The following is a 12,759-nucleotide window of genomic DNA, read 5'->3' as shown; positions in this document are numbered from 1 at the left end:
TCCATACATGACCACTGGAAAAACCATAGCCTTGGCTGGATGGACCTTTGTTGGCAAAGTAATGTCTCTGCTTTTTAATATGCTATCTAGGTTAGTCATACCTCAGTTATCCAGGAAGCCTATATATCTGTGTAGCTTCTGCAATTAAGAAAAACAAACAACTTTTATATCTTGCATCTGTTGGTTTCTTTATCTCAGCTTTATTCCTGATGATGCCCAAGCAGAAGTCAGGACTGCTAATATATGGCCCACACACCCATCTAGCCTCATTACCTGCATTCTCTTTCAAGTACCCTGCATTCTACCTTCTCTGCTTATTTTCTATTTGGAAAATAGTTTGTCTTTTCATATCTTTGTGCTGAAGTGCATACCCTTCCCCCAGTTTGAAAAGTCTATCTTCCTTGGCCTCCCTTATACTCTATTTTCATTCTCTGTTCAAATAGGACTTTATAACACACTTCTAAGAGAAATATTTAAATAGTGAAGCCCAACATGAGTCCCCAGGCAGAATGCAGGAACTGAACAGAGAAGTGGACTTTGAGATATTAAGTATGCTATCGGTGTGAAGAGTTCTTCAAAAAGAAAAATAAATTATGAGTGCTAGAACTTGAATTATGACTCTGCTTTACTATTTTTGTAACCTTCTATACACCCTAATTTCATCTATAAAATATAGATGTAATAATGGTAGCTAAGTTCAGAGGGTTGTGAAAATTGAAAGAGATTTTTGAAAAATGTTTAGCAGGGTGCTTCGAATATAACAGGGTTTCACAAATTTAACTAGTCTTGGGCCTTTTGTTTTCCTTTCAAAATGCACTCTCTATTCTAACCCTTTAAGTATCCTCTGAGGATTTGAAGAAACAAAGACTCTTTAACCATTAGGCATCTGTCTCTCCCTGAAATCTGGAACACTCTAGGGACCAGAGCACAGACAAAAGTCTGTCTCTGGAGGAGTTACAGTGTTTGGCTGCTGGGCAGAGGCCAAGGGAAGCTGGGGTGTCCAGGGGAAAAGAAGGATGATAGAGAATCTAAACAGGGAAGACGACCTCCAATGGGAGGTCTTTGAAAGAGACAGCACTCCTCACTATGCCTCTGTGTTGTTCGTAACTGATCTTGTGTTGCTCCTCCTGATGGCTCCTGTATAAATCCCCCTTCTTTTGAGTGAAAGAAATATGGGCCACCATAGGAAGTCAAACAGAGAAAACTCCAGGGATGTGAGTAACTAACCTGGGGACTGGGTGTTGGGCTTGACAAAATCTCAAAGCCAGGGTCACCCTAGAAAGGAGGATATAAGCCTTCAGTGTGTTAGTCACTCAGTTGTATTTGACCCTTTGCAAACCCATGGACTGTAGCTCGCCAGGTTCCTCTGTCCACAAGATTCTCTAGGCAATAATATTGGAATGGGTTGCCATTTCCTTCTTCAGGGGATCTTCTTGACATAGGAATAGAACTTGGATCTCCTGCATTGTAGGCAGATTCTTTACTCTCTGAGCAACCAGAGAAGACCATGAGCCCTAACCCAACTAGAAAGGGCTGGCAAGGTCTAGTGGATACTGCTCACACCAAGATCACATCTGGAAGTGACAGGACAATTAGGGAAGGAAAAGGAACAGGAATACATGACTACTTTGGCTCAAAGCTGAGAGAGGAAGGGGTAAGTCTAACTTTGAGGTGATGGAGAGAAGGTTTTCAGGGACTAGGGGGATTTGAGAGAATAGAAACTGAGCAGTAGGGCTGATTGGGAGCATGTGCTTTTGGTCATAGAGGAGAGGCATTGTTTATCATAAACACAAAGGTTCCATTTGACCGAATTATGCATTACTACTTTTACTTTTTTTCCCTCCCATTTATTTTTATTAGTTGGAGGCTAATTACTTTATAATATTGTAGTGGTTTTTGTCATACATTGACATGAATCAGCCGTGGATTTACATGTGTTCCCCATCCTGAACCCCCCTCCCATCTCCCTCTCTGCCCGATCCCTCTGGGTCTTCCCAGTGCACCAGGCCCGAACACTTGTCTAAGTCCTGTCTGACTCTTTGCGACCCCATGGACTCTAACCTGCCCAGCTTCTCTGTTCATGGGATTTTCCAGACAAGAATAGTGAAATGGATTGCCATTTCCTTCTCCTGGGGATCTTCCTGGACCAGGGATCAATCAAAGACTCTGCTCCTGCATTGGCGGGTAGATTCCTTACTACTGAGCCACCATGGAAGCACACTTTTAAGACAATTTTAATTTGAATTATTTCCTATCCTTTAAATAGGAATAAAAGAATCTTCCTATACCCTATGATTCAGTTAAGTGACTTGTTTTAGTTTTTCTCTAGTAATTGACTTTCCAGATCTTCCTGTGAATGTCTCTGCAAGGTTGAAGGCAGAGACAGGTTCTGGGCTGGAAATGTCTTAGGAGAGTTTGGCCAGACCGTTCTGAAGAACAGTGCACTTCAACAACCAGAAAGCAATTGTGTCTGTATATTGATCTGTGTAGTGGCCATGAGGATGCGTTTATGTGCTGACCTTATAAAACTTTATCAACGACACGTCTTCTGTGCATTTTACAGTTTGTATATCACGTGTGTGTGCTCAGTATGTAGCTCAGTTGTGTCTGAGTCTTTGAGACCCCCTGCACTATAACCCACCAGGCTCCTCTGTCCTTGGGAATTTACTGGGTAGGAATACTGGAGTGAGTTGCCATTTCCTACTCCAGGGGATCTTCCCAACCCAGGGATTGAACCCACATCTCTTGCATCTCCTGCATTGGCAGGCAGATTCTTTACCATTGTGCCACCTGGGAAGCCCATGTATATCACACTTCAAAAACTTAACCAAAAATATTAGAGACCAAGAAGTAATGTTAAGTGTTTGGATAGGTCAAGTAAAATAAAGACTAAAAAGAAAACATTGGCAACATGTCATTGACAGAGATGATTGTTGAACTTAGCAAGAAAATTTTCAGTAGCAGTAGACTGAAGAGTGAAAAAAAAGACCAACCAAATCACTTATCCTGTCATTTGAAAGGACTAATAAGGTGTATAAACATCTAGCAGTGCTAATCAAGAAGGAAAAGGAATGAGGGGGAGAAAATCTCTCAAAAGAATGAAAGGTATGACTATAATTTGCCAGGGTTAGAGAGAGGAAAGATGGGCAAGCATTAGCTCAGACTGCCCATAGAAGAAAGGAAGATTTATACAGATCAGAGATGCAGAGAGGAAGACCTTGGATGAGAGGTGAGTTAAGGGAGGAAGAATTCTGGTTCCTCAAACTCTTTTTTGACTCTTTGAGGAATGATGCTCAACCTTGAGTTTGTGGCATCCAGGAAACACACAGCAATCTTAAGGATATCCTGAAAAACTTCTTTTTTAAACCTTGCATTATTTTTCTACTTCAAAAACTTTCCATTCTCCTCTCATGATCTATCACTGAAGATGTTTCACCCAGTGGCTAGACACAGCAAGGTTCTCTGATCATGAAACATAGCTCATTACATCAATCATTCTGTTTCATTGTAAGGCAATTCTTATGTTCAGGGTTTTCGTTTGTTTGTGTGTTTAAACAAAGACCACAGTTTGCAATCATATCCCAGAAATGTGGCTTTTTAGAAAACCTCAGAGGACTCTCATCAAGGCTGCTGTTGGCACCTCAGTGTGGAATCAGTTAGTGGTAGGCACTCTAGGGGATAAATGGAAGGATAAAATATATTTCTGTGTTACCTGGTTAGATTTGAGAACCAGGTAAATGTTTGTCTAATGAAATGTAATGTTAGTTGCTCTGTCATGTCTGAGCCTTTGCAACCCCATGGACTGCAGCCTGCCAGGTTCCTCTGTCTATGAGATTTCCCAGGCAAGAATAGTGGAGTAGGTTGCCATTTCCTTCTCTACGGGATCTTCCTGACCCAGGGATCAAACCTGGGTCTTCTGTGTTGCAGGTGGATTCTTTACTGTCTAAGCCATGAGGGAAGCCCAATGTTCGTTTAGTGCTTGGCTAAAAAAGAAAATGGTACAGTAGCTGATTGGATTCTGAAACCAGTACTCCATCAATCTTACCTACTCAAATCCTTAGGGAGAAGCTACTCTGATGAGAAATCCAAGAAGGGTCAAGAATCCCAAATCACTGCAGATGGTAACTGCAGCCATGAAATTAAAAGACATGTACTCCTTGGAAGAAAAGCTATGACAAACTTAGATAGCATATTAAAAAGCAGAGATATTACTATGCCAACAAAGGTCCATATAGTCAAAGGTACGGTTTTTCCAATAGTCATGTATGGATGTGAGAGTTGGACCATAAAGAAGGCCGAGCACTGAAGAACTGATGCTTTCGAACTGTGGTTCTGGAGAAGACTCTTGAGAGTCTCTTGGACTTCAAGGAGGTCAAATCAGTCAATCCTAAAGGAAATCAACCCTGAATATTAATTGGAGGGACTGATGCTGAAGTTGAAGCTCCAATACTTTGGCTACCTGATGTGAAAAGCTGACTCGTTAGAAGAGACCCTGATGCTAGGAAAGATAGAAAGCAGGAGGAGAAGGGGATGACAGAGGACAAGATGGTTGGATGGCATCAGTGACTCGATGGACATGAGTTTGAGCAAGCTGTGGGAGTTGGTGATGGACAGGGAGGCCTGGCATGCTGCAGTCCATGGGGTTGCAAACAGTGGAACATGACTGAGCGACTCAACAACAACAAGTGAAGACAGTGTCCAGGGATATGGAAAGTTCTTAGCCTACATGCCCCTGACTGAGGGGAGGGATAGAAGGTGAGTGATAACAGTGGGCTAGTGTGCAGGGTTAGCAAATATGCACTCTTCATATGGGATTGCCTGGAAACCCAGGAAAGAGTTCTCGGGCTATAAATGACTATTGTAAAGTCAACATACTCACACAATTGGTGCAGTAAACCACTAGCTTAATGTCTTGGGAGATGCAATATTAGGGCACTGAGAGGTTGAGGAAGGAAAAGATACAAAATGTTATATGTTCAATCTCAAGAAGTTTCACACAACAATTATTAAATATTAGGAACTGAACATACACAAGTAAAACAAAAAACCTTTCTATTGTTTCTGTTTCATCCATCCATTCATTTAACTGTTTGCTATAATGAGTACATATATCTTCTTTTAATTGACGTGTACACAACAGCTGTGGGTCACACTCTTGGCATAAGGGATAAGGCCATGAACAAGACACACATGACTGAATTTAAGAAAATCACAGGTAGAGTACTTAAAAGGTCAATTTAGGTCCCTCTGAGGTCAGCATGGATGAGTCCCTCTATGTAATTTAGGTTTGGCATGGGATGGGTCAGGAAGTAGAGAAGACTTCCCAAAGGATGTAACTCATGATCTTTGAATAGTGATAGAAATTCGTAAGGCAAATAATACTGAGAATGATGGAAGGTGGAGCAGGAAAACTTTGCCACATGTCAGTTCCTTAAACATGTGGCCCACTAAGTTGAGAATAATAATAGGCTCTTTTAACACCAGAGCTGGGAACACGTCTTACAGGATTGTATCCTTTTCTCATCTAATTTTATACATTAACAGGAAAGCAGTCTCATCTGTGATGCTGGGGTCACCCTACAACCATACAACGGAAGCCCCTGCCACCTTCATCCTGGCGGGTATCCCAGGTCTGCAGTCTTCACATCTCTGGCTGGCTATCTCACTGAGCATCATGTATACCCCAGCCCTGTTAGCAAACACCCTCATAGTGACTGTCATCTGGATTGATTCCATGCTACAGGAGCCCATGTACTGCTTCCTGTGTGTTCTGGCTGCTGTGGACATGGTTATGGCCTCCTCGGTGGTGCCTACGATGGTGAGCATCTTCTCCTCAGGAGACAACTCCATCACCTTTAATGCTTGTTTCACTCAGATGTATTTTGTCCATGCAGCCACAGCTGTGGAGACGGGGCTGCTGCTGGCCATGGCTTTTGACCGCTATGTGGCCATCTGTAAGCCCCTACACTATAAGAGAATTCTCACACCTCGAGTGATGCTGGGAATGAGTGTGACCATCACCATCAGAGCGACCGTATTCATGACTCCATTGAGCTGGATGGTGAGTCATCTGCCTTTCTTTGGCTCCAACGTGGTTCTCCATTCCTACTGTGAGCACATCGCTGTGGCCAAGTTGGCTTGTGCTGACCCCAGGCCCAGTAGTCTCTACAGTCTGATTGGTTCCTCCATTATTGTGGGTTCTGATGTGGCGTTTATTGCTGCCTCCTATATCCTGATTCTCCAGGCAGTATTCAGTCTCTCCTCAAAGAATGCTCAGTTAAAAGCATTAAGTACGTGTGGTTCCCATGTAGGGGTTATGGCTCTGTACTACTTACCTGGGATGGCATCCATCTATGTGGCCTGGCTGGGGGAGGACATAGTGCCTTTGTGCACCCAAGTGCTGTTAGCTGACTTGTATCTGATCATCCCACCATCTTTGAATCCCATCATCTATGGCCTAAGGACGAAGCAAATACGAAAACGAACATGGGGCCTGCTGACGCACTGCCTCTTTAACCACTCCAACTTGGGTTCAGGAATTCAGGCTCTTGAGAAAACCAGACAACTTCAAAGATGCCCTAGCTAACCTGGAGAGTTTCGTTCACCTGATGCCATACAAGGTCTAAGAAGAAGCTGTAAAGTTTAACTTTACCTAGCTATTCAATTTCTAGCAAGGATGTCAATGAAATGATTTATTTTCTGATGAATATAATGGTTTGAATAAACTAGTATTTGAGTCAGAGATAAGCCTGGGCAGAGAATATAGATTTGGGATTTTTTCTTTCCTTAGATTCTGACCTACATTTCCAATTTAATATCCTACCAGACCATCTGCAGAAGAAACCAACTGTTGGGTCTGCAATGTCTGACTGATTTTCTCACAACTCTTCTCCTTATATGATTATATGGAAGCAACTATTAATATATAATACACTGACCTCTGGGCCATTGATGAATCCACTCAACTTGGATCATGTGCTCATACCTGGAACGGAGTCTGTCTCCAGTCAAAATGGATTCCAGCTTACCCGAGGAGATGTAAATTTGGAATCGCTGATGGTGGCCATTTTCTAACACATGTGCTTGGAAAGTGAAATCTGATCATAAAATTGGTTCTTTGATTCTAATTCATTTCAAACACACAAGTTCATCCCTGTTATTAAGTACTATAAGATATACCTCTGTTTCCTATGTACCTAGTATTGTTCAGGAAGTTGGAATGGTGTACTAATCACCAACTTCTTGTTTGTAAGCAATGGAAGCTAAGGCAATGTGAGTTTGCTTTTATTTTCTCCTTTCAGAAAGTCTTAATTTCTATAGTCAGTATATGTTAAAAAGAAAGAGATTTCATATGTAAGAGATACATATATTTGACTCTAGTGTATTTGAAAATCTTAATAAAATTTCCAAATAAGTGTTGATGGCAAGTTACTGTCTCTGTGTCTTAATATCTCCTTTGTACTGATGGGGAAACAATGCTAATTATAAAGTACATTGAAGATTAGATTTCAAAATGAGCACATAAAATAATACCTTACATACATACTGTGCATACTTTAAAATATACCCAATAATTTCTAATTTCATAATTTTAAGGGGTAGTCATAGGTACTATTGATATTGTATTCCTGTGTAGATAAGCATGTACAAAGTAACTGTTCCAAAGAGATCTGATGCTCAACCACTTAGCAGTCATAGGTTTTCCTAATATTGCTATTATTTACTTGCTTAGAATGTATTTTATTTCTGAAAATCAAACAAGTAGGAATCAATCTCTAAAAATCAGATAAACTTATTTTGGGCCTTGTTTTCTTTTCAGAATATGTGTTATATTCCTTATTAGTTATCCTCTGAGGACATGAAACAAACTCTTTTCCACTAAGCACCTGTCTCTCCTTGCAATCTGGAAAGCTCCCTTGGGCCAGAGAACAGGGAAAAATCAGTCGCTGGAGGAGTTGGCGGCTGGGCAGAGGCCAAGGGAATCTGGGGTGTCCAGGGAAAAAGTGGGGTGATAGGGAATCTAAAGGGAAAGAGGGCTCCCAATGGGAGGGCTCTGAAAGTGACAACACTCCTCATCATGCCTCCACGTTGTTCATATTTGATCTTGTGTTGCTCCTCCTGAAGGGTCCTGTACAAATCCTTCTTTTGGATGAAAGAAATGTGGACCACCAGAGGAAGTCAAATAGAGAAAACTCCAGGGATGTGAGTAACTAACCTGGGGACTGGGAGTTGGGCTTGATGAAGTCTCAAAGCCAGGGTCACCCTAGAAAGGAGGATATAAGCAACTCCACTACAAAGGGCTGGCCAGGTCTCGTGGGTACTGCTGATAACAAGATCACATTCTGGAAATCATGGGACAACTGGGGAGATAAAAGGAACAGGATATACATGATTATTTTGGTTCAAAGCTGAGAGAGGAAGGGGTAAGTCTAATCTTGGAATGAAGGAGAGAGGGTTTTCAGGGACTAGGGGGAGTTGAGAGAATAGAAATTGAGCAGTAGGACTGATTGGGAGCATGTGCTTTTGGTCATAGAGTGGAGGCATTGATTTATCATAAACACAAAGGATCCATTTGACTGAATTATGGATTACTACTTTTACCTTTAAGACAATTTTCATTTGAATTGAGTTTTTCCCATTCTTTAAATAGAAATAAAATATCCTGACATATCCTATGATTTTGTTATTGAATTAAGTGTCTTGTCTAAGCTTTTCTTTGGTATTGTCTCTCCAGCTCTTCAAGTGAATGTCTCTGCAGGGTTTTGAAGGCAGAGGCAGATTGTGGTCTGGAAATGTTTTAGGAGAGCTTGGCCAGAGCTTTCTGAAGAAGAGTGCACCTCAAGAACCAGGAAGCAATTGTATATCTTGATCTTAGTAGTGGCCATGAGGATGTGTTCATGTTCTCACAGATAAAACTTACACTGTCCCTTTTACCATATGGATGCTATATTTCAGTCAAAAGTTAACCAAAAAATAAAGAAGCAGGCAACAGTGTTAAATGTTCTGGATAGGTCAAGTAAAATAAAGACCGAAAACACTGGATTGGCAACATGTCATTGATGGAGGTAATTGTTGATCTTAGCAAATTTTTTTCAGTAACAGCAGACTGAAGAGTAAGATAGTAATACTTATAAATAGACCCACCAAACCAAATGTTCTGGCAATGGACCAGACTATTAAGACATGTAAATCCCTAGCACTGCTAATCAAGAAGAAAAAGGAATGAGGGAACTAAAACCTCAAAGAAATGAAAGGTATGACCTGAGACAACTTTCCAAGGCTAGAGAGGAGGGATGGGCAGGCACTAGATGAGACTTCTCTCAGAAGAAAGGTAGATTTATACAGGGTAGAGATCCAGAGAGGAAGATCCTGGATCAGAGGTAAATAGCAGGAAGAACCATTCTGATTCCTCAGATTCTCTTCAACTCTTTAAAGGAAAGATGCTCAATCTTGGCTTTATGGCATCCAGGAAACAAACAGCAGTCTTAAGGATACCCTGAATAATTTTCTTTTCACTCTACACTATTATCCTACTTTAAAAAACTTTCCTTTATCTTCTCATGATCTATCACTGAAGATGTTTCACTCAGTGGTTATATGCAGTTAGGTTCTCTGACTATAATACAGAGCTCATTATTTACTCAGTCTGTTCCATTATAAGGCATTTCTTATGTTTAGGGTTTTGTTTTTTTTTTTTTGTTTTAATAAAGACCATGGTTTTCAATTATATCCCATAAGTCTGGCTTTTTAGAAAACTTCTGAGGACTCTCATCAAGGTTTCTGTTGGCACCTGGGTGTGGAGTCAGTTAGTGATAGGCTCTCCAGGGGGTAACTGGAAGGGACAAATGTGTGTTGCCTGATTAGCACTGAGAACCAGGAAAATGTTGGTCTACTGCTTGGCCACTGCCATTGATGGGATTCTGAAGTCAGTTCTCCATTCCTCTTATCTACTCAACTTTTTAGGGAGGAGCTAGAAGTGATGAGAAACCCAAGAATGATCAAGTGAAGACAATGTCCAAAGATATGGAAAGTTCTTAACCTTTTAGCCCCTGATTGAGGGGAGGGACAGGAGGTGATAACTAATGATTGGCTAGTCTCGAGGCTTTGGCAAATAAGCACTCTTTATTTAAGGTTGCCTGGACACCTGGAAAAGAGTTCTTGGGTTTTATGTGAGTACTGTAAAGTCAAACAGTCACACAATCAGTGTCGTGACCCACTAGCCTGAGGCTTTGAGAGATGTAGTATTAGGGTAGTGAAAGTTACAGGCAGGAGAAGATGAAAAACATTACATGTTAAATCTAGGAAGTTCATTGTTTCATTCAACAATGATTATATATTAGGAACGGATCATACAGAAATAAAAGAAACATTCGTTCCTCTGATTTTTCATTCATTCAACTTTTTGCTATAATGAGTACACATATCCTCTCTTAATGGACTTGTGCACAACACCTCTGGGTCACACACTTGGTATAGTTTATAAGGCCATGAACAAGAAACACATGATTGAATACAACAAAGTCATAGGTATGGTACTGGAATGATCAGTTTAGGTCCCTCAGAGGTAAGCACAGATGAGAGCCTATAAAAGCTCTGAAGGTACCTAATTTAGTTTTGTCATGAGATGGGGCAGAAAGTAGAAAAGACTATCCAAAGGAGGTAACTCATGGTCTTTGAACAATGATAGAAATTCATAAGGCAAATAATACTGAGAATGATGGAAGGTGGAGCAGGAAAACTTTGTCACATGTCAGTTCCTTAAACCTGCGGCCCACTAAGTTGAGAATAATAATAGGCTCTTTTAACACCAGAGCTGGGAACACGTCTTACAGGATTGCATCCTTTTCTTTTCTAATTTTATACATTAACAGGAAAGCAGTCTCATCTGTGATGATGGAGTCATCCTACAACCATACAACGGAAGCCCCTGCCACCTTCATCCTGGCGGGTATCCCAGGTCTGCAGTCTTCACATCTCTGGCTGGCTATCTCACTGAGCATCATGTATACCACAGCCCTGTTAGCAAACACCCTCATAGTGACTGTCATCTGGATTGATTCCATGCTACAGGAGCCCATGTACTGCTTCCTGTGTGTTCTGGCTGCTGTGGACATGGTTATGGCCTCCTCGGTGGTGCCTACGATGGTGAGCATCTTCTCCTCAGGAGACAACTCCATCACCTTTAATGCTTGTTTCACTCAGATGTATTTTGTCCATGCAGCCACAGCTGTGGAGACGGGGCTGCTGCTGGCCATGGCTTTTGACCGCTATGTGGCCATCTGTAAGCCCCTACACTATAAGAGAATTCTCACACCTCGAGTGATGCTGGGAATGAGTGTGACCATCACCATCAGAGCGACCGTATTCATGACTCCATTGAGCTGGATGGTGAGTCATCTGCCTTTCTGTGGCTCCAACGTGGTTCTCCATTCCTACTGTGAGCACATCGCTGTGGCCAAGTTGGCTTGTGCTGACCCCAGGCCCAGTAGTCTCTACAGTCTGATTGGTTCCTCCATTATTGTGGGTTCTGATGTGGCGTTTATTGCTGCCTCCTACATCCTGATTCTCCAGGCAGTATTCAGTCTCTCCTCAAAGAATGCTCAGTTAAAAGCATTAAGTACGTGTGGTTCCCATGTAGGGGTTATGGCTCTGTACTACTTACCTGGGATGGCATCCATCTATGTGCCCTGGCTAGGGAAAGACATAATGCCTGTGCACATCCAAGTGCTGTTAGCTGACTTGTATCTGGTCATCCCACCTACCTTAAACCCCATCATCTATGGCCTAAGGACAAAGCAAATACGAAATCGAACATGGAGCTTGATGACGCACTGCCTCTTTAACCACTCCAACTTGGGTTCATGAATACAAGTCTCTTCAGACTTTGAGCATTCTAGCCAATCCAAAGATGCTTTAGTTAACCTGGAAGGTCTGGTTCACCTGGCACTAAACAAGTTCTAAGAGAAAGCTATAAGGGTATCTTTGCTTCAGTTCAGTTCAGTACAGTCGCTCAGTTGTGTCTGACTCTTTGCAACCCCATGGACTGCAGCACACCAGGCCTCCCTGTCCATCACCAATTCCCAGAGTTTACCCAAACTCATGTCCATTGAGTCAGTGATGCCATCCAACCATCTCATCCTCTGTCACCCCTTCTCCTCCCACCCTCAATCCTTTCCAGCATCAGGGTCTTTTCAAATGAGTCAGTTGTTTGCATCAGGTAGTCAAAGTATTGGAGTTTCAGCTTCAACTTCAGTACTTCCAATGAATATTCAGGAATAATTTCCTTTAGGGTTGACTAGTTGGATCTCCTTACAGCCAAAGAGACTCTCAAGAGTCTTCTCAGACATTACAGTTCAAAAGCATCAATTCTTCAGCATTCAGCTTTCTTTATAGTCCAACCCTCACATCCATACATGACTACTGGAAAAACCATAGCTTTGACTAGATGGACTTTTGTTGGCAAAATAATGTCTCTGCTTTTTAATATGCTGTCTAGGTTGGCCATAACTTTTCTTCCAAGGAGTAAGCATCTTTTTATTTCATGGCTGCAGTCACCATCTGCAGTGATTTGGGAGCTCCCTCCCCCCTCCCCACCCCAACGCCCCACCCTCCACCAAAAAAAGTCTGTCACTGTTTCCACTGTTTCCTCATCTATTTCCCATGAAGTGATGGGACCAGATGCTATGATCTTAGTTTTCTGAATGTTGAGGTTTAAGCCACTTTTTCACTCTCCTCTTTCACTTTCATCAAGAGGCTCTT

The 12,759-nt window shown here is 41.9% G+C and overlaps 2 protein-coding genes across 2 annotated transcripts; both read left to right on the top strand.

Annotated features, from left to right (window-relative positions):
• Positions 1-5,502: 5,502 nt before the first annotated feature.
• Positions 5,503-6,586, top strand: LOC122702334 (olfactory receptor 52I1-like). The gene has a single exon (XM_043916100.1). The coding sequence runs from the start codon at positions 5,564-5,566 to the stop codon at positions 6,584-6,586; it is 1,023 nt and encodes a 340-aa protein (XP_043772035.1). The 5' UTR covers positions 5,503-5,563.
• A 4,243-nt stretch (positions 6,587-10,829) lies between these two features.
• LOC122703790 (olfactory receptor 52I2-like) lies at positions 10,830-11,865 on the top strand. The gene has a single exon (XM_043918295.1). It carries the CDS (start codon positions 10,891-10,893, stop codon positions 11,863-11,865), a length of 975 nt encoding a protein of 324 aa, XP_043774230.1. The 5' UTR covers positions 10,830-10,890.
• Positions 11,866-12,759: the final 894 nt, after the last annotated feature.

Source organism: Cervus elaphus, chromosome 1 (genome assembly GCF_910594005.1).
Source record: "Cervus elaphus chromosome 1, mCerEla1.1, whole genome shotgun sequence".
NCBI classification, from domain to species: Eukaryota; Metazoa; Chordata; class Mammalia; order Artiodactyla; family Cervidae; genus Cervus; species Cervus elaphus.
This window is presented reverse-complemented; position numbering and strand designations above follow the sequence as displayed.